The 21,676-nt window shown below is 41.6% G+C and overlaps 1 protein-coding gene across 2 annotated transcripts in view; it reads left to right on the top strand.

The window, feature by feature from the left end:
- TMEM87A (transmembrane protein 87A) overlaps nucleotides 1–21,676 on the top strand; it is a 260,059-nt gene that overhangs the window by 116,469 nt on the left and 121,914 nt on the right. The window contains exons 11-12 of one of the 2 annotated variants that reach the window (XM_044271690.1): nucleotides 7,946–8,039; nucleotides 8,812–8,883. In XM_044271690.1, coding sequence (XP_044127625.1) covers nucleotides 7,946–8,039; nucleotides 8,812–8,883 — 166 coding nt within the window. Of the gene's footprint in view, nucleotides 1–7,945; nucleotides 8,040–8,811; nucleotides 8,884–10,975; nucleotides 11,045–21,676 lie in introns of both variants that reach the window. The other variant, XM_044271691.1, reaches the window with a different exon arrangement.

The raw sequence follows: 21,676 nt of genomic DNA on the forward strand, positions 1-21,676 counted from the left end.
GCAAGTACTTCTGCTTCCCAAGTCTTGAAGATCACTACTGGACATGTGCTGATGGCATCATCTTCTACCTGAACGAATCAGATCTGGTTGGAGGACATAATCATCAAATTATGTGAACTATGGTGCTGGCACAAGATTCCAGGTCCAGATGAGATCCATATGAGTCCAGATGAGATGCTTGACCCCGTGAATTAAGGGTGGGGGAATGGGGAAATTGCATATTAACCACCTCCCGTCTGCCCATTGATTATAAACATCCGGGAGGTGGTTCTCCATCTCTGAATGGACGTTTTTAAAAAGTCTATTCAGAGATCGTAGCTGCACGCTAATCATGCAGCTGCTGACCGGGTTGCCTGCTGTCAGTGACAGCAGGGCAACCCTTAGAGAAGGCAGGGACAGTGCCCAGGTGTCCCTGCCTTCTAAATCGATGTATACAGTGCAGGAAGCGCTATGCGCTTCCTGTTCTGGCCCGAAGGTCCCTTGACCGCCGGAGCTGTGACGTCTTACAGAGACCTCGATCAGCCCTGCACTGAGGCTGTACAGCCTCTCTGGGGGTGCATTTCTCCTGAAACTGGGGCTACCAGTAACAGGAGAAATCAACAAAAAAAAGGGAAGTAAATGTCCCCCAGAGGTCTTGTATGACCTTATGGGGGATGCAAAGTGTAAAATAACAAAAGAAAGTGTTAAAAAAAAAAAAAAAAAAGGTTTCACATGTAAAAAAAAAAAATGAAAAATAGAAAAAATAAAATAGACATATTTGGTATTGCCACGTGATATATCGCATGATCGACCCAGTCCGATAAACACCATAATTTTTTTTTTTTAAACGGTGTAAAAAAAAAAAAATTCCATTTTTGTCACCTTACATCACAAAAAGTGCAACACCAAGTGATCAAAATGGCGTATGTCCCACAAAATAGTACCAATAAAACCTTCACCTCATACTGGAAAAAATGCCCCTACATAAGAAAATCTCTCAAAAAATAAAAAATAACTATAGCTCTCAGAACATGGACACATTAAAACATAATCTTTTTGTTTCAAAAAGCTATTATTGTGTAAAACTTACCTAATATGTATACTTTTTCTTATTTATTTATCTCCATGTCCGTTACGATCTGCTCAATAAAAATGTTACTTGACCAATGCCCTCAGGTGAATGTTGTAAAAAATAAAAACTGTGCTAAAACAACTGATTTTTTGGATCATCCTGCCCCATAAAGTGTTATAACGAATGATCAAAAAATCATATGTACCCAAAAATGGTACCAATAAAACTGGCACCTTATCCCCTAGTTTTCCCGCTCCTTTTCTTCTGCACCCTGCCATGTACCCATACAGCAGTTTATGACCACATGTGGGGTGTTTCTGTAAACCACAGAATCTGGGTAATAAATATTGAGTTTTGTTTGGCTGTTAACCATCGATGTGTTAAAGAAATAAATGGATAAAAATGGAAAATCTGCCAAAAAAGTGAAATTAAAAAATTTGATCTCCATTTTCCTTTAATTCTTGTGGAACACCTGAAGGGTTAACAAAGTTTGTAAAATCGGTTTTAAGTAAGTAACTTAAGGCCCCTTTCACACGGGCGAGATTTCCGCGCATTGCACCCGCACTGAATCTGGACCCATTCACTTCTATGGGGCTGTGCACATGAGCAGTGATTTTCATGCATCACTTGTGCGTTGCGTTAAAATCGCAGCATACTCTATATTGTGTGTTAGGCCCTATAGAAGTGAATGGGGCTGCGTGAAAATCAGATGCGGTGCGATTTTCACACACGGTTGCTAGGAGACTATTGGGATGGGGACCCAATCATTATTTTCCCTTATAATTCTTAATACAGAATGCATATTATCTATATATTAATACAGAATGCATAGTACAATAGGGTTGGAGCGGTAAAAAAAATTTAACTCTCCTTAATCCACTTGCTCACGCAGCCCGGCTTCTCTTCTGTCTTCGTCTTTGCTGTGCACAGGAAAAGGACCTTTGATGACGTCACTGCGCTCATCACATGGTCCCTCACATGATCCATCACCATGATGATGGACCACGTGATTAGCACAGTGACGTCATTAAACGTCCTATTCCTCAAAGAAGAAGATAGAAGAGAAGCCGGGCTGTGCGAGCAAGTGAATTAAGGTGAGTTAAATTATTTATTTTCTTTTTTTAACCCCTCCAGCCCTATTGTACTATGCATTCTGTATTAACCACTTCAACCCCGCTAGCTGAAACCCCCTTCATGACCAGGCCACTTTTTACACTTCTGCACTACACTACTTTCACCGTTTATCGCTCGGTCATGCAACTTACAACCCAAATGAATTTTACCTCCTTTTCTTCTCACTAATAGAGCTTTCATTTGGTGGTATTTCATTGCTGCTGACATTTTTACTTTTTTTGTTATTAATCAAAATGTAATGATTTTTTTGCAACAAAATGAAATTTTTCACTTTCAGCTGTAAAATTTTGCAAGAAACACGACATCCATATATAAATTTTTCGCTAAATTTATTGTTCTACATGTCTTTGATAAAAAAAAAAAATGTTTGGGCAAAAAAAAAATGGTTTGGGTAAAAGTTATAGCGTTTACAAACTATCAAAATACTTGCTTAGTCACTGAGACCAAGAAAAAAATCCCTTTAGGGGTCCCTATTAGCAGTTAAAATATAACTTTTATTGTCAATGGTAAAGACTCACAACATAAATTGAAAAAAGAACAAAGAAAATTTAAAACTCTCAGTTGTAAAGAGGTATAAGGTACAGTTGGATAGACTAGGTTGCCTACTTTTTTCAACCTTTTACTACTATGTCTATTTTATGTAGATAGATAGAATGATGTCTATTTAATCATAGCATAGAGGCTATTTATATACAGCAAACAGACCTTGAGATGCACTTGGAATTTATTTTAACACTTGTGCTGTGGGCTTGATTTTATTTATTGATTTTTTATTTATTTTTCGGATGCCCTGCAGAGAGCCTTTATTTCAGGCCTCCCTGACATAATAGTTGTTGAGCTATAAATGTTCCAGTGTATCCCCTGTTTGCCTAGTCGGTAACAATACTTCTACTGAACGGATAAGCTACAATGTTGCCCCTATTTTTGTCATAAGGGTCAATGTAGCCATATTCCTGCATTCATTCAGTTCTTTGGCGTTCCTCTCCCTGCTATGCAGGATGTCTGCCACTAGAGGTTGCTTATCACACGTGTCACTACCTAACTAGACCTCGCTATGTTTCCCTAACATCTCAATATCACTACACTAAATGTCCTCTCAATACAAACTGCCTAAAAACAGGATCGCATTCTCTACACCCCTCCCGACATGTTTCGCCGCTGTTGCGGCTTCGTCAGGGGATGCGGGGTATATGTATCACATATACCCCGCATCCCCTGACGAAGCCGCAACAGCGGCGAAACATGTCGGGAGGGGTGTAGAGAATGCGATCCTGTTTTTAGGCAGTTTGTATTGAGAGGACATTTAGTGTAGTGATATTGAGATGTTAGGGAAACATAGCGAGGTCTAGTTAGGTAGTGACACGTGTGATAAGCAACCTCTAGTGGCAGACATCCTGCATAGCAGGGAGAGGAACGCCAAAGAACTGAATGAATGCAGGAATATGGCTACATTGACCCTTATGACAAAAATAGGGGCAACATTGTAGCTTATCCGTTCAGTAGAAGTATTGTTACCGACTAGGCAAACAGGGGATACACTGGAACATTTATAGCTCAACAACTATTATGTCAGGGAGGCCTGAAATAAAGGCTCTCTGCAGGGCATCCGAAAAATAAATAAAAAATCAATAAATAAAATCAAGCCCACAGCACAAGTGTTAAAATAAATTCCAAGTGCATCTCAAGGTCTGTTTGCTGTATATAAATAGCCTCTATGCTATGATTAAATAGACATCATTCTATCTATCTACATAAAATAGACATAGTAGTAAAAGGTTGAAAAAAGTAGGCAACCTAGTCTATCCAACTGTACCTTATACCTCTTTACAACTGAGAGTTTTAAATTTTCTTTGTTCTTTTTTCAATTTATGTTGTGAGTCTTTACCATTGACAATAAAAGTTATATTTTAACTGCTAATAGGGACCCCTAAAGGGATTTTTTTCTTGGTCTCAGTGACTAAGCAAGTATTTTGAATTTATATCCCGAGGATCTCTAAAGGGACTGTGGAAAATTGTTTACAAACTATGGTACAAAAATGTGAATTTCCGCTTTTTGAAGCAGCTCTGACTTTCTGAGCACCTGTCATGATTCCTGAGGTTCTACAATGCCCAAACAGTAGAAAAACCCCACAAATGACCCCATTTCGGAAAGTAGACACCCTAAGGTATTCGCTGATGGGCATAGTGAGTTCATAGAACTTTTTATTTTTGTCACAAGTTAGCGGAAAATGATGATTTTTTTTTTTTTTTTTTCTTACAAAGTCTCATATTCCACTAACTTGCGACAAAAAATAAAAAATTCTAGGAACTCGCCATGCCCCTCACGGAATACCTTGGGGTGTCTTCTTTTCAAAATGGGGTCACTTGTGGGGTAGTTATACTGCCCTGGCATTCTAGGGGCCCATATGTGTGAGAAGTACTTTGCAATCAAAATGTGTAAAAAATGGCCTGCGAAATCCGAAAGGTGCACTTTGGAATATGTGCCCCTTTGCCCACCTTGGCTGCAAAAAAGTGTCACACATGTGGTATCGCCGTACTCAGGAGAAGTTGGGGAATGTGTTTTGGGGTGTCATTTTACATATACACATGCTGGGTGAGAGAAATATCTTGGCAAAAGACAACTTTTCCCATTTTTTTTATACAAAGTTGGCATTTGACCAAGATATTTCTCTCACCCAGCATGGGTATATGTAAAATGACACCCCAAAACACATTCCCCAACTTCTCCTGAGTACGGCGATACCACATGTGTGACACTTTTTTGCAGCCTAGATGCGCAAAGCAACCCAAATTCCTTTTAGTAGGGCATTTTTTGCCATTTGGATGCCAGACTTCTTCTCACGCTTTAGGGCCCCTAAAAAGCCAGGGCAGTATAAATACCCCACATGTGACCCCACTTTGGAAAGAAGACACCCCAAGGTATTCAATGAGGGGCCTGGCGAGTTCATAGAATATTTTTTTTTTTTTGCATAAGTTAGCGGAAATTGTTTTTTTTTTTTTTTTTCTCACAAAGTCTAATTTTCCGCTAACTTAGGACAAAAATTTCAATATTTCATGGACTCAATATGCCCCTCAGCGAATACCTTGGGGTGTCTTCTTTCCAAAATGGGGTCACATGTGGGGTATTTATACTGCCCTGGCTTTTTAGGGGCCCTAAAGCGTGAGAAGAAGTCTGGAATATAAATGTCTAAAAATGTTTACGCATTTGGATTCTGTGAGGGGTATGGTGAGTTCATGTGAGATTTTATTTTTTGACACAAGTTAGTGGAATATGAGACTTTGTAAGAAAAAACAAACAAAAAAAATATATATATTTCCGCTAACTTGGGCCAAAAAAATGTCTGGATGGAGCCTTACAGGGGGGGGGGGGGGTGATCAATGACATGGTAAGGCTCCATTCAGACGTCCGTATGATTTTTACGGATCCACGGATCGGATCCGCAAAACACATGCGGACGTCTGAATGGAGCCTTACAGGGGGGTGATCAATGACAGGGGGTGATCAGGGAGTGTATATGGGTGATCACCCCTCTGTCATTGATCACCCCCTGTAAGGCTCCATTCAGACGTCCGCATGTGTTTTGCGGATCCGATCCATGGATCCGTAAAAATCATACGGACGTCTGAATGGAGCCTTACAGTGGGGTGATCAATGACAGGGGGTGATCAGGGAGTGTATATGGGTGATCACCCCTCTGTCATTGATCACCCCCCTGTAAGGCTCCATACAGACGTCCGCATGTGTTTTGCGGATCCGATCAATGTATCCATGGATCCGTAAAAATCATGCAGGCGTCTGAATGGAGCCTTACAGGGGGGGGTGATCAATGACAGGGAAGTGATCAGGAAGTCTATATGGGTGATCATGCCCTTGTCATTGATCACCCCCCTGTAAGGCTCCATTCAGACGTCCGTATGCGTTTTGCGGATCCGATCCATGTATCCGTGGATCCGTAAAAATCATACGGACGTCTGAATGGAGCCTTACAGGGGGGTAATCAATGACAGGGGGGGGTGATCAGGGAGTCTATATGGGGTGCAGTGTAGTGTAGTGGTGTTTGGTGCTACTTTAGTGAGCTGCCTGAGTCCTCTGGTGGTCGATCCAAGCAAAAGGGACCACCAGAGGACCAGGTAGCAGGTATATTAGACGCTGTTATCAAAACAGCGTCTAATATACCTGTTAGGGGTTAAAAAAATCACATCTCCAGCCTGCCAGCGAGTGATCGCTGCTGGTAGGCTGGAGATCCACTCGCTTACCTTCCGTTCCTGTGAGCGTGCGCGCCTGTGTGCGCGCGTTCACAGGAAATCTCGGGTCTCGCGGGAGGACGCGTATATGCGTCCACCCAGAAGAGCAGGGCCGCCTGCAGGACGCAATCCTGCGTACGGTGGTCCTGAGCTGGTTAACAATGCTATTATTTTCCCTTATAACCATGTTATAAGGGAAAATAATACAATCTACTCAACACCGATACCAAACCCGAACTTCTGGGTACCACATTCAGTTTTTTTATCACGTGCGTGCAAAACGCATTTCACCCGCGCAATAAAAACTGAACAAAGGAATGCAATCGCAGTTTTGACTGCAATTGCGTACTTACTCTCGCGGGTTTGCCGCAATGCACCCGGAACGCATCTGGACACGCTCGTCTGCAAGGGGCCTAAGGGTTGTAGTTTCTACAATAGGGTCATTTATGGGTGCATCCACTATGTAGGCCCCACAAAGTGACTTCAGACCTGAACTTGTCCTTAAAAAGTGGGTTTTGGCAATTTTCTTAAAAATTTTAAGAATTGCTTCTAAACTTCTAAGCCTTCTAATGTCCCCAAAAAATAAAATTACATTTCCGCAATGATACCAACATAAAGTAGACATATGGAGAATGTTGAATAATAAATATTTTATGAGGTATCACTTTCTGTTTTAAATTGAAAAGCAGAGAAATTGAAATTTAGAACATTGCAAATTTTTCTAAATTTTGGGTAAATTTGGGATTTTTTCATAAATAAACGTGAAATATATTGACTCAAATTTATGACTAGCATGAAGTACAATGTGTCACGAGAAAACAGTCTCTGAATGACTTGGATAAGTAAAAGCGTTCCAAAGTAATTACCGCATAAAGTGAGATATGTCAGATTTGCTAAATTAGGCCTGGTCAGGAAGGGGGCAAATAGCCCAGATGTGAAGTGGTTAATATAAAGTGAAATTGGTAGCAGCGAAATGGATTGGCATAATTGAGATCTCATTTTACTCAGCAGGGTCAACCCTACATAATAGGGAATTATGAGGATTTGTAAATTTTGCACTTTATTTATTCGACAGTGTTCTATTTATATGTGAGACCTCAATAAGCAAAAAGCTGGAAGAATTGTATAGACAGTGCTGTATTTGTCTGTATAATTTTTTTTTCTGGCGTCACATTTCTACACTTGATTTCAGCTGTGATTAGTAAGATTTCACTTGGTATTGCAAGAGTTCAGTCTCCTGTTAATCCAGTAATCTCTCTAAGATGAAAAAGTTATTTGCAATGCTATCACCAAATGTGTGTATAGTAAAACAAAATAATAATAATAAAATAGATGTCTTGCATTACTTTCTTCAGTTCTTCCTTTTTTTTTTCTGCCCATTGACCAACAACAGATTGTGAAAATGAGAGTAATTCAGCTGAATGACAACTGGAAATGTGTGATACATGTGCCTGATGAGTGATTCAATGCATAATTTAGTTATTCCTAAAATGTAGTCATTGCACTTTCTTATAGACCTCGACTTGGAGCTACATTGCACAAGGTGGTCATGGCTGGAGCACTCTATCTTCTTTTTTCCGGCATGGAAGGTGTTCTACGTGTTACAGGAGTAAGTACATGGAGAATGAATATAGTGGTAAGATCTTCAGCATGGGCCTTGCTCTTTTGGTATTGTGTTGTAATTCATAGAGCAGTGTACCACCAGACCCAGCAGTTTCACAATACACACTGCATACTTCAATGGACCTCATATCCTACACAGTTGGGCAGATTTACTAGTCCTGAAATGATCTAAGAGGGGTTGTCTCACCTTAGCAAATTACATTTATCATGTAGACTAAGTTAAAACAAGACACTTACTAATGTTTTGAGATAGTCCATAGTGCTTCCTTTGCTGGCTTGATACATTTTTCAATCTCAGTATATACAGTTCATTTCCAGGGGTTAAGGCCACCCTGCAATCCATCCGTGGTGGTCGTGCTTGAAAACTATAGGAAAAAGCGTCGGAAAATTCGTGCCTGGAATTAACTTTCTCTACATGATTTGCTGAAGTGACAAAACCCCTTTAAAGTATAGTATACTGTATCTGAATAACCACTTGCTATCTTTTATTTACACAGCCATACAAATATAGAAATATGTGGCTGAAGTTCTATATGTAGTTTTCAGAACATACACCTGAGAAACATTCATTCTCAGAAAACCTTTAAAATCTTAATTGTGTTTTGATTCTTGTGATTGAATGTTGTGGACTGAATATTCAGTTTTTGCATTTTCGATTGCTGCTGCTAATACTTTGTGTGTTATGTTTTATCACTACCATCTGCATGTAGCCTAGCCATTAACATTAACACAATGTGATCTGCCTCTCTCTGCTCTAGCATTACTTCTATACCATGGCATTGATAGCAAATCTGAGCTTGTCATTTATCGATGCCTGTATTCTTTTTTGGATATCCTTTTAGATGCAGTGTACAAGTTTTCTTGTTCTTCCATTTCATCAGACTGCACGTATGTTGTTAGATTAACAGTTCCAAACAATTGTAAATAGCAGTTATAATTCTCTAATACATAAAAAAAACTTATATGAAAACATGGCAGCAGTCCACTAAAGTCCAATAAAAAATGGTTTATTCACCTTTGTACAGACAGTACTGTTTTAGGCAGGAGGTTTTAAAAGTTCTTAGTGTACTGCCTGCTAACAGTTTTAAACTTGGAAAACGTGATGGCTTATCCTGCCTAGTACCATGAATATCCAAACAAAATTTTTTTTTTTTATAAAAACCACACAGATAGACACCCGGACTGAGATGACTGTGCAGGAACCTGGCCCTTTCAATCAAAAAGGAGAGGAAGGGGCTAGCAGAGGTTTCAGATTGCATATAAGTACCGGTAAATATTTTTAATTAGAAAAATTGCCCAGTCCTTTATTATAAATGCCCCAAGATCCAGCTATTTAGTATGTGATGCTAAATTGAGGTCCTGGTTTTCCAGGTAGAATAGTTTTTAAGATGTGTTAAGATGCTGTTCCTGTTCCCACTGCTCTTCAGTTCCTGGTCCCCGCTCGAAATACCAGAACCATCACAGGTTGAGGAGGGTCACCGATGCAGTCAATGATTAGCTGAGCCAGCCTGTACTGGCATTTCCACAGTGTTGAGCGTGGGTCAGCAAGTGAAGAGCATTGGGGAATCAGTGGAGGTAAATACTGATTCTGTTTACCTTTTATTAACTGTATGCATGTTTTTGTACTGACATATCAGATTAGGTAAGAATATTAATCATTTACTTAGTTTACCATGATGGACAATTTTATTCCCAGAAAACTCCTTAAAATGAACCTACAAATTCCACGTTACAACTGGCCATTTCAATCAATTACTTTAAAGAGGAGCTGTCCTGCAAAAAGGTGCTGAGCAGATTGATATATGGTTTTGTGGCAAAAGATTTAGTAAAACGTATATTTTTTACTTTGAAACCTCTACTTTTCATAAGTTCGTTTGTACACGGGGGAGGTGTACTCTGTGACTGATAGAATTGCCTGTGTAAGTGTGTCTATAGAGAGTTGTCAGTCACTGATAGCTGCTCATGGGGGTGGTCTTAAAGAGGTATTCTGGTTATGGAAAGCTATCCCCCAGCCACAGAATAGGGGATAGCTATTAGATCGGCCGGGGTCCTACCACTAGGACACCCACTGATCACAACAATGGGAACTGGTAGCTGTGGACAGAGGGTTTTTCTGGGTGTCAACATAACACTACCTTCCAAAATGCCTGATATATGTTGAAGACATTTTTACCTCCCTTCCCTGCCAGCATGCATCTTTTTTTTTTTTTTTTTTTTTTTTGTGGGGCATGTCTGTAGTTTCAGCATGAAACTAATAACTACTACAATTGCTGCCTTGGAAAGCACACTTCACCCCCAGACTTCCTTCTGTCTCCCCACTGTAATAGGATTGCAGCATAAAACACCCAGTAGTTTTTCCTGCCCACAATCTGATAGGTTACCAATGACATTCCTTACATTGGGAAGAGTTAGGGAGAAGACAGTCACCTGACCAACATATGGAATGTCCACTAAAAAGGAAATAAACCCTTAAGCATGCATCATGGCACCCCTTAAGTAGTCGGAACTCAAGTAAATTACGATATGCTTTTTGCATATTTACAAAATGTGGAAAACCTGCTACATTTCTTAAACATGTGGCAGACATCGAAGAAAAAGTAATTTTCACAAACCTTGGCGTAGCTCAAGTATATTGTGAGGCATGCAAGGAGCAGGCAGGTTAGATAGATCATGCTGAATACATCTGTGTATGTTATGTATGTATATGTTTATATGTATATTTGTATACATTTAAGTTTCCTATTACTAGTAAATGACAATATTTGCTCTTTATTTCACATGATTGTATGCAAAGCTTTGCCTATTGGGTGACACTCTTCTGAATTGCTGCTGTTTTGCAGATTTTTCCCATTTCCAACCTTAGATGAGTGTACAGCATCCACATGTCACTTGTTTTTCTTCTTTGCTCCATTCCCGCTTTAGGCGCAGTCTGATCTTTCCTCCCTGGCTTTCATTCCTCTGGCTTTTCTTGATACTGCCTTGTGCTGGTGGATATCCTTCCCTTGATGGTTTTTGTTTTGTATCCCTAACTTTCTTTTATGTATTTATTTTTGTTACACTAAGAGGTCAGAATTTAAAAAAGGCAGTAGGTGGAATGTGGACAATTATTTAATTTTAGTTAAATTTAGATGTAAGTCTGTAAAAGATGTATTTTTTAACTTTACAGCCATATAATAGATATACATTAAATGTAAATTGTCAGCAGTTTTGCCCATGCTAAATTGCTGACAGCACTAGCTGAGCAAAGAGAAAAAAGATTTTGAAGACGGGGTATTCTGCATGAAATGTACAAAAATAGGGGGGTGGGGTAAAGGAAATGAAAAAGGCGCCAAGGGATGACCACAATATTGAAAATAATGTATATAAAATGTATATAAAATATATATATCTGTGATGCGATGTCAGCTGTTTTAACCCTTTCCATACCGCGGTGCGTACGGATCAAACGTCACCTCATCCCGCAAAAAATGAGACCCTACCTAAGATAATCGCCCAAAAACTGAAAAAACTATGGCTCTCAGAATACGGAGACATTAAAACTAGTTTTTTTTTTTGTTTTGTTTCAAAAATAATATAATTATGTAAAACTTACGTAAATAAAAAAATGTATACTTATTAGGTATCGTTGCGTCCGTAATAACCTGCTGTATAAAAATATCAAATGACCTAACCCCTCAGGTGAATACCGTAAAAAAAATAATAATAATAAACGGTGTAAAAAAGCAATTTTTTGTCACCTTACTTTACAAAAAGTGTAATAGCAAGCGATCAAAAAGTCAGACGCACCCCAAAATAGTGCCAATCAAACCATAATCTCATCCCTCAAAAATCATACCCTACCCAAGATAATCGACCAAAAACTGAAAAAATTATGGCTCTCAGAATATGGAGACACTAAAACGTGATATTTTTTTTGTTTTAAAAAATGAAATCATTGTGTAAAACTTACATAAAGAAAAAATTTTTATACATATTAGGTATCGCCGTGTCCGTGACAACCTGCTCTATAAAAATATTACATGATCTAACCTGTCAGATGAATGTTGAAAATAACAAAAAATAAAAACTGTGCCAAAACAGCTATTTCTTGTTACCTTGCCTCACAAAAAGTGTAATATAGAGTAACCAAAAATCATATGTACCCTAAACTAGTACCAACAATACTGCCACCCTATCCCGTAGTTTATAAAATGGGGTCAATTTTTGGGGAGTTTCTACTCTAGGGGTGCATCAGAGGGGCTTCAAATGGTACATTGTGTAAAAAAAAAACGGTCCAGCAAAATCTGTTTTCCAAAACCGTATGGCATTCCTTTCCCTTTGCACCCTGCTGTGTGCCCGTAAAGCGGTTTACGACCACATATGGGGTGTTTCTGTAAACTACAGAATCAGAGCCATAAATATTGAGTTTTGTTTGGCTGTTAACCCTTGCTTTGTAACTGGGTAGTTTACGGCCTCATATGGGGTGTTTCTGTAAATGGCAGAGTCAGGGCAATAAAGATACAGTCTTGTTTGGCTGTTAACCTTTGCTTTGTTAGTGGAAAAAATTGGTTAAAATTGAAAATTAGGCAAAATAATGAAATTCTCAAATTTCATCCCCATTTGCCAATAACTCTCGTGCAACACCTAAAGGGTTAACAAAGTTTATAAAATCAGTTTTGAATACCTTGAGGGGTGTAGTTTATAGAATGGGGTCATTTTTGGGTGGTTTCTATTATGTAAGCCTTTAAGCCTTGCAAAGTGACTTCAAACCTGGAGTGGTCCCTAAAAATTTGTTTTTTGTAAATTTCTGAAAAATTTCAAGATTTGCTTCTAAACTTCTAAGCCTTGTAACATCCCTAAAAAATAAAATATCATTCCCAAAATAATTCAAACATGAAGTAGACATATGGGGAATGTAAAGTCATCACAATTTTTGGGGGTATTACTATGTATTACAGAAGTAGAGAAACTGAAACTTTGAAATGTGCTAATTTTTTCAAATTTTTGGTAAATTAGGTATTTTTCTATGTAAAAAAAATAAACTTTTTTGACCCAATTTTAGCAGTGTCATGAAGTACAATATGTGACAAAAAAAAATCTCCGAACGGCCTGGGTAAGTCAAAGCGTTTTAAAGTTATCAGCACTTAAAGTGACACTGGTCAGATTTGCAAAAAATGTCCTGGTCCTAAGGTGAAATAAGGCTGTGTCCTTAAGAGGTTAAACTTAAGTCCATGTCAGTGTTGCCCAGTGTTTTCCCATTTAGTATGTATTGGTGACATGCAATTTCCTTTCACATGTGCATAGCCTTACATTTATCGGTGTTAAAGGCGTTGTGCAGCCAGTAATATTGATGACCTATTTTTAAGATACGTCATAAATACCTCAGTGGGTGTCCTCTCCCAGCACCCCCTGCCTATCAGCTATTTAAAGTGGAGGGGATGCTCGTACAAGCACAACTTTCTCTTCTAGATTACACTGCATGTTGTCTCACTTGTGGCGGTGCTTGTTCTATTCAAGTAAACAGTGCCGCTGAGACTTCAGAGACAACACAAATCTTGAAGAGCAATTAAAACGCTGGTACAAATGCTTCCTCCTCTTCAAACAGCTAATCAGCGGAGTCAGATCTCCATCAATCAGGTGTTGATGATGTACTGGCTGCACAACCCCTTTTAAGGCTACTTTGACACTGGCGTTCGGTTGCGTATCCGTCTTGTATCTGCACCAATAATGCAAACGCTTGTATCCGTTCATAACGGATCAGTTTGCATTATTCATTTAAAAAAAAAAAGTCGAAGTCAAAACGGATCCGTCTCGACTTACATTGAAAGTGAATGGGGGACGGATCAGTTTTCAATTGCACCATATTGTCAGTGAAAACTGATCCGTCCTCATTGACTTACATTGTCAGTCAGGACGGATCCGTTTGGCTCCACATCATCAGACGGACACCAAAATGCTGCAAGCTGCGTTTTAGTGTCTGCCTTAAAAGCGCAACGGAGACCAAACGCATCCAAATTGATGCATTCTGAACAGATCCTTATCCATTCAGAATGCATTGGGGCCGAACTGATCTGTTTTGGGCAGCTTGTGAGAGCCCTGAAACGGATCTCACACATGGACCCAGAAACGCCAGTGTGAAAGTAGCCTAAACCTCTTTAGCCCATTTTGTCTACGCTTACAATCTATCCATTTCCATAGCAGCAGTATACTGTCCATTATTTTTTTTTTCTAATTACTTTGCACGGTTTAGTATCGTCTGCAAAAATTTGTATTTTACCGTGCAACTACTCTACATGATCATTAGTGAAGATATTGTAAATAGTGCCCAATACTGACCCCTGTGGTACCCAATTAGTGACGGTGACCCAATCTGAGTGTGTTATGTTAAAAACCACACTCTGTTTTCGCTGAGTCAGTTACTTTCACACTACTGGCAGCCTTCCGTTGTGCCACTAGTGCAACGTGCCGTCCGAAGTCTGGCCGCAGCATGACAAACATGCCAAGAACAGCCTGGCAGGGAAGGATGCCGCTAGTGTGACACTAGCCTTACCCACATACACACATTTTGCCAAGTCGATGCATTCTTGTTTTATATACTAACCTTTCATCTGTCACAATATCAAATGCTTTGGAGAAGTCAAGATATGACATCCAACAACTTATCCCGATCCAGTCTAGAACTTCCCTACTCGTGGAAACTGAATAGATTATTCCTCATAAACCTGTGCTGATATGGCATTATAGACTTATTTCATTGAGATACTCCAAGATAGCATCTCCTAGAAAACAAACAGTTGACCATCAATAGTATAGATGAGCGAATTTCATGTTATGAAATTCGTTCACGCTTCATTTGGTGGTTGAAGCAGAATTGCGTTATGGATTCTTTTACCACGGACCATAACGCAATTCTATGACGGAATACATAACGGAATGCCTTTTAGAGGCATTTCATTATTCATTCCGTCAGAATAGAAGTCTATGGCCTGCATAACCGATCCGTCCCATTTCCGTTATGCAGGAGAGGACTTGTTTCTTTTTCTTACAAAGATAGTGGTTTTAATGGGCTCAGAGATGATGCCTATCTCAGGAAAGGTCATCATTTCATATTGGCGGGGTCAGATCCACCACCAATCTACAGTTTAAATAGGCTACAAAACTGAATTGAATGAGACGAACAGCTGCAACCTATACTGAGGATATATCTGTAAAGAATAAGTCAAGGCAACTGGACGTACTGTAGATTTTCTTAAAACGTTTCACTCGTTCTTCCAACGAGCTTTCTCAATTCTGAGTGATTGTACAAAAATTCTGGGAATAAATATGTAACTGAATCCACATCTGGTAATTATACCCAGCATTGGGTCAAAGGTGTTGATCCCATTATCCTAATTGGAGTCAGTAGGTGATAAAGACTTCCCAGAAAAAGGTGTCAAGACAGCATTATACGTGGCAGACAATAGATGTCTAACCCCCCCACCTCTATTCAAGCTTGGCTTCTCCACTTTTACGTAGATGGCCTCCTTCACACCTCGTTTGTACCAATCGGCCTCCTTATCCAAAACACGTACTTGACTGTCTTCAAAGGTGTGACCTGTTCCTTTTAGATGTAAGTACACGGCTGAATCTTGACCAGAGGTTTTGGCTCTTCTATGCTGAGCCATACGCTGATGTAGATGTTGTTTTGTTTCGCCTATATACAGTTCTGAGCATCACCAGCACAGAGGCCAAGGCGAAGGAACGCAAACACCTCAGAGGGGCACTTAAAACTTGTGGGTATCCAGTTTGGGCCTTTGTCAAAACAGAAGGAAGGAGAAGAAAGAGCACCAATACTACCAGTGAGGGCGAGAAGCATGACAGACGCAAGAATATGGTTATCCCATATGTAGCTGGGGTGTCTGAGAAACTCAAAAGGATTTTTAATAAACATCACATTCCTGTTTGCTTTAAACCCAGCAACACACTGAGGCAACAACTGGTTCACCCCAAAGACCCAACGCCTAAACACCAGATGGACAACATTGTGTACGCAATCCAGTGCAATGAGAAATGCTCAGAACTGTATATCGGCGAAACAAAACAACAACTACATCACCGTATGGCTCAGCATAGAAGAGCCAAAACCTCTGGTCAAGATTCAGCCGTGTACTTACATCTAAAAGGAACAGGTCACACCTTTGAAGACAGTCAAGTACGTGTTTTGGATAAGGAGGCCGATTGGTACAAACGAGGTGTGAAGGAGGCCATCTACGTAAAAGTGGAGAAGCCAAGCTTGAATAGAGGTGGGGGGGTTAGACATCTATTGTCTGCCACGTATAATGCTGTCTTGACACCTTTTTCTGGGAAGTCTTTATCACCTACTGACTCCAATTAGGATAATGGGATCAACACCTTTGACCCAATGCTGGGTATAATTACCAGATGTGGATTCAGTTACATATTTATTCCCAGAATTTTTGTACAATCACTCAGAATTGAGAAAGCTCGTTGGAAGAACGAGTGAAACGTTTTCAAGAAAATCTACAGTATGTCCAGTTGCCTTGATTTATTCTTTACAGATATATACCATGACCTGGATAAATGAGAACCTTCACAGATATACTGAGGATAGGTCATCAGTATCATGACACTACACAACCCCTTTAAAATAAGCAGTAAATTAATTAGTAGTACGAGCTGCAGGTTAGGCTACTTTCAAATCTGCAGAGGATCTTAAAACCAGAGCAAAAGGCCTCAGTTTTGTCCCCAATCATTGTCATTGGGGACAAAACAGATCAGGATGTATTCCGTTCCGGTCTTTTCCGCTTTGTGACCGGACTCAAAACTGCTGCAAGCTGCGATTTTGTGTCCGCTCTGTGAAACGGAACAAACCGGATCTGGCACTAAGAACAATGTAAGTCAATGGTGCCAGATCCGAAAAAAAAAAAATCTGTCACACATTGACTTCCATTGTTTTTAGTACCGGATCCGGTTTGTTCAGTTTCGATTTAATACCGCACTGATGCATCCTGATATGTTAAATTGGACAGAAGCGTTTTGCTCTGGTTTTAAGATCCTCTCCCACCCAGATCTCAAATCCAGAATACAAAGCACAAATGTGAAAATAGCCTTAGGGCTGTTTCACACGAGCGGATGCCGTGCGTGACATCCGCTGCGTGAATGACAGCCAAGACCCGAAGCGGACAGCAGAAGCACGGAGCATTAACATGACTGATAATGCTCCGTGCCTCTCTATGATCTCTTTACTACAAAATCACAGTGAGATAAAGTTGCCACTGTGATTTTGTAGTAAAGAGATCACAGAGAGGCACGGAGCGTTATCAGTCATGTCAGTGCTCTGTGCTTCTGCTGTCCGCAGCGGGTCTTGGCTGCCATTCATCTGATCATGGTGGTGCTGTAAGTACATCCAGTAATATAATTAAATGGGTAGATGTAGGCGAAGTTAAACAAGGTAACTGTCAACAAAGCTTCAGGTCCAGATGGATTACACTAGGGAGTTCATAAAGAATGCAGTTCAGTTATTGCCTTATATTGGTAGCCATTTTCAAAACAGTCTGTAGCTCTTCCCCAGGTAATTACAAATCTGTAAGCTTAAAGAGGTTGTAACGGCACCCCGGGCATAAAAGGGTTACCCCCGCTGTTTAAGAGATATTCCTTTTCCAGATGCAAAGGCAGCTACTAAAGACACCATCTCCCGAACTGGAAACCATATGAATGCTCCATACAGCCGAATGGGAAAAACCATACGAAAGGTTTACACTCCTAGCAGTAGAATTGGAACAGCATACAATAAATCCCCCCAAGAACGAGACAAGGCGCTGTGTGTAGAGTCAAGCAGTGGTCAGTCAGAGCTGTGTGTTTATTGTTCTTATATACACATTCTTAAACATTAGTACCACCCACAGGGTTTTGTAAAACCACCAGTAACCCTGTACAATACACTCAGACACTCCCACACAAAATCCTCCCCTCTGCCTGTGATGCAATTACTTTACACAATGGGTTAATGTAATTTTCACAGGCAGGAGAATTACAGTTTTACACAATGTCTTCTGTCCTGGAGATAATTGGGAAGCAATACAATTTATCTCCAAGGGCAGAGGCCAGCGGTACTTTGCCCTGGTGCCAGCGCTACCACGGAAGAAGCCTGGTTGGAGCCTGGTTGTTGGAGGGGGAGACAGACTGTCTCCCCTTTGGCTAAACAGCCCTGTTGCTGGAGGACAGGACCGACTGTCCCTACCCCCCTGTGCTGTAAGTGCAGAGACCACGGTCCCATCTGCACTGTTGTGGGGCTTACTGTCTCCCCCTGGTACATTAAGCTGCCGCTGGGGAGAAGGGGTAACAAGCTCCTCCCCCATACATACTTACAGCCGCTGGGGGGGGAGGGCGACCGACTGTCTCCGCTCCCAATGCAGTGTTCTGCTGCTGGGGAAAGGAGACTGGGCTCTCTGTTCCCTGCTGGAGACTCTGCCGCTGGGGTGGGAGGACATAGCTCTCCTCTCCCAATAAAATACTCTGCTGCTGGGGGACAGGACCGACGGTCTCTGCCCCCTGTAACTCAGCCTGCCACTGGGGAATGGAGACTGGGCTCCCAATAAATGACATTGCCGCTCGGGAGAGGGGGTAGCAAACTCCTCTCCCATACATACTTCCAGCCTCTGGGGAGGGACGCCGACTGTCTCCGCTCCCAATACAGTGTCCTGTTGCTGGGGAAAGGAGATTGGGTTCTCTATTCCCTGTAGGACACTCTGCTGCTGGGGGACAGGACCGACTGTGTCTGCCCCCTGTAACTCAGCCTGCCGCTGGGGAATGGAGACTGGGCTACCAATTCCTTGCCGGACCGGTGGAGAGACCTCGGTCCCATCTCCACCGGCCCCCTGGGGTTTTTCCCAGTAAACCTCCACAATATCTTCCCAGCTGAAGGGGTCTGGCTCTGGGTATGTCACTCCGCTCTCCTGCTGAGCCTTCTCACTGGAGTGGAACAGCTGCTGGTAGCCCTGTTCCAGCTCAATCTCCATCTCCCAGGTCACCAGGTGCAGCAGGTCCTGCTCAATCTCATGAGTGTCGTCCCAGTCATACCTGCTCTCCCTCCATTCAAAGAGATCACAGAACTAGGCTTGTGTAGGGCTCCCAATCTCCAGCTCTGAAAGTCTCTCCTAACAAGCCAGGACCATCAAACTCCTCTCCCTCTGGCTTGTCATGCTCAGCTGTCCTGGGTAGGTACTGTACCCCATACCACCAGAGTGCCTGGTAGGCATCTTGTAGCCACAGCTCCTGCCATACTAGGTGTTCCAATTTCTTTACCCATTCCTCCCGGAGCTGCTCTCCCCATGAAGGGCATCCGCAGGGCTACTCGCTTCTGCAACCGCTGGTCTTCCGTGGGGAGTCTCTCGTCCCGCAGATACTCCACAATACCCAGTGCCTGGTACCAGATGCCTTTGCGGACTGCATCTCGGTCATTCATTACACCAGCATCGTACTCCACTGCTTTTTCCATTCTGTTGATCTTAGGGTCGCTGTACTGGGACATGCGTTGCCCCCAACTTGTAAATCCATGAAATGGTGTCTCCTGGAGCTGTCCCTCTGGCTGTGGGAACTATTGCGCCGCTTGCCACCAATTGTAACGGCACCCCGGGCAAAAAAGGGGGTAAATGCCGTTTGAGATATTCCCTTTCCAGATGCAAAGGCAGCTACTAAAGACACCAATCTCCCGAACTGGAAACCATATGAAAGGTTTACACTCCTAGCAGTGGAATTGGAACCGCATACAATAAATCCCCCCAAGAGCAAGACAAGGCGCCGTGTTGAGGGTCAAGCAGTGGTCAGCCAGAGCTGTGTGTTTGTTGTTATATACACATTCTCACACATTAGTACCACCCACAGGGTTTTGTAAAACCACAATTAACCCCCTACAATACACTCGGACACTCCCACACAAAATCCTCCCCTCTGCCTGTGATGCAATTACCTTACACAATAGGTTAATGTAAATATCACAGGCAGGAAAATACAGTTTTACACAATGTCTTCTGTCCTGGAGACAATTGGGAAGTAATCCAATTTATCTCCAAGGGCAGAGGCAAAACTCCATTAGCCACATGGTAGAAAAAGACATAAGAATATCTAACTGTGCAGCTATTACATAAAACATAGACATTTAACATATCCCCAGATAGCTCAGGTCTGAGCGCATATTATTAGGTGAATGGCACTAATGAATACAGTACAGGAGAATCGCCATGGAGCCAAAGTCTTTCACATAGTCTTTCGTTATCCGAATGGGCTCCATGGCATAGCTATCTGGGGTATCACTGTGCAAATAGGGCACATACCAAATGACCTGGCTTTCATGTCTTTGCAGGGGAAAATCAAGCATTTCAACATGGGGGCATAGTCTAAAGGAAGCAGGCGGGCAACCAGGCTTCTCCAATGCAATGTGGCGAGATTGGTCTCGTCACAGAGATATTCCCATCTGGGACAATAGAGGGATATCAGTAGGATATGCCCCTATTGTCTGATAGGTGCGGGTCTCACCACTGGGACCCGCACTTATATCGAGAACAGAGCGACAAAAGTGGTGGCTGGAGGACCCTGGGTTTCTTCGGGTCCGGCCACCTCCAAGCGCTCTCCCCATAGAAGTGAATGGGAGTCCACCGCGCTTGTCCCTACTTCACTTTTCCGGCTGCGTTAACAAGATAGGTGTGTGTGACAACCGGGGCATATCGCTAGGGTTGTCTTAGATGGAAATACCACTTTTAAACCGGTTGTATGTTATACCTAGGGGCTCCCACAGAGACGTAGTGGATAATGGGGGTTCGCCATCTACTGGGTCACCCAGTCACAGTACAGTTGTGGCCAAAAGTTTTGAGAATTGCATAAATATTAGAAATTGGGAAAAGTTGCTGCTTAAGTTTTTATAATAGCAATTTGCATATACTCCAGAATGTTATGAAGAGTGATCAGATGAATTGCATAGTCATTTTTTGCCATGAAAATTAATTTAATCCCCAAAAAACCTTTCCACTGCATTTCATTGCTGTCATTAAAGGACCTGCTGAGATCATTTCAGTAATCGTCTTGTTAACTGAATGTTGACGAGCACAAGGCTGGAGATCATTATGTCAGGCTGATTGGGTTAAAATGGCAGACTTGACCTGTTAAAAGGAGGGTGATGCTTGAAATCATTGTTCTTCCATTTTTAACCATGGTGACCTACAAAGAAACGCGTGCAGCCATCATTGCGTTGCATAAAAATGGCTTCACAGGCAAGGATATTGTGGCTACTAAGATTGCACCTCAATCAACAATTTTTAGGATCATCAAGAACTTCAAGGAAAGATGTTCAATTCTTGTTAAGAAGGCTTCAGGGTGTCCAAGAAAGTCCAGCAAGCGCCAGGATCGTCTCCTAAAGAGGATTCCGCTGCGGGATCGGAGTCCCACCAGTGCAGAGCTTGCTCAGGAATGGCAGTAGGCAGGTGTGAGCGCATCTACATGCACAGTGAGGCGAAGACTTTTGGAAGATGGCCTGGCGTCAAGAGGGCAGCGAAGAAGCCACTTCTCTCCAAAAAAAACATCAGGGACAGATTGATCTTCTGCAGAAAATATGGTGAATGGACTGCTGAGGACTGGGGCAAAGTCATGTTC

This window comes from Bufo gargarizans, chromosome 11 (assembly GCF_014858855.1).
Source record: "Bufo gargarizans isolate SCDJY-AF-19 chromosome 11, ASM1485885v1, whole genome shotgun sequence".
Classification (NCBI taxonomy): domain Eukaryota; kingdom Metazoa; phylum Chordata; class Amphibia; order Anura; family Bufonidae; genus Bufo; species Bufo gargarizans.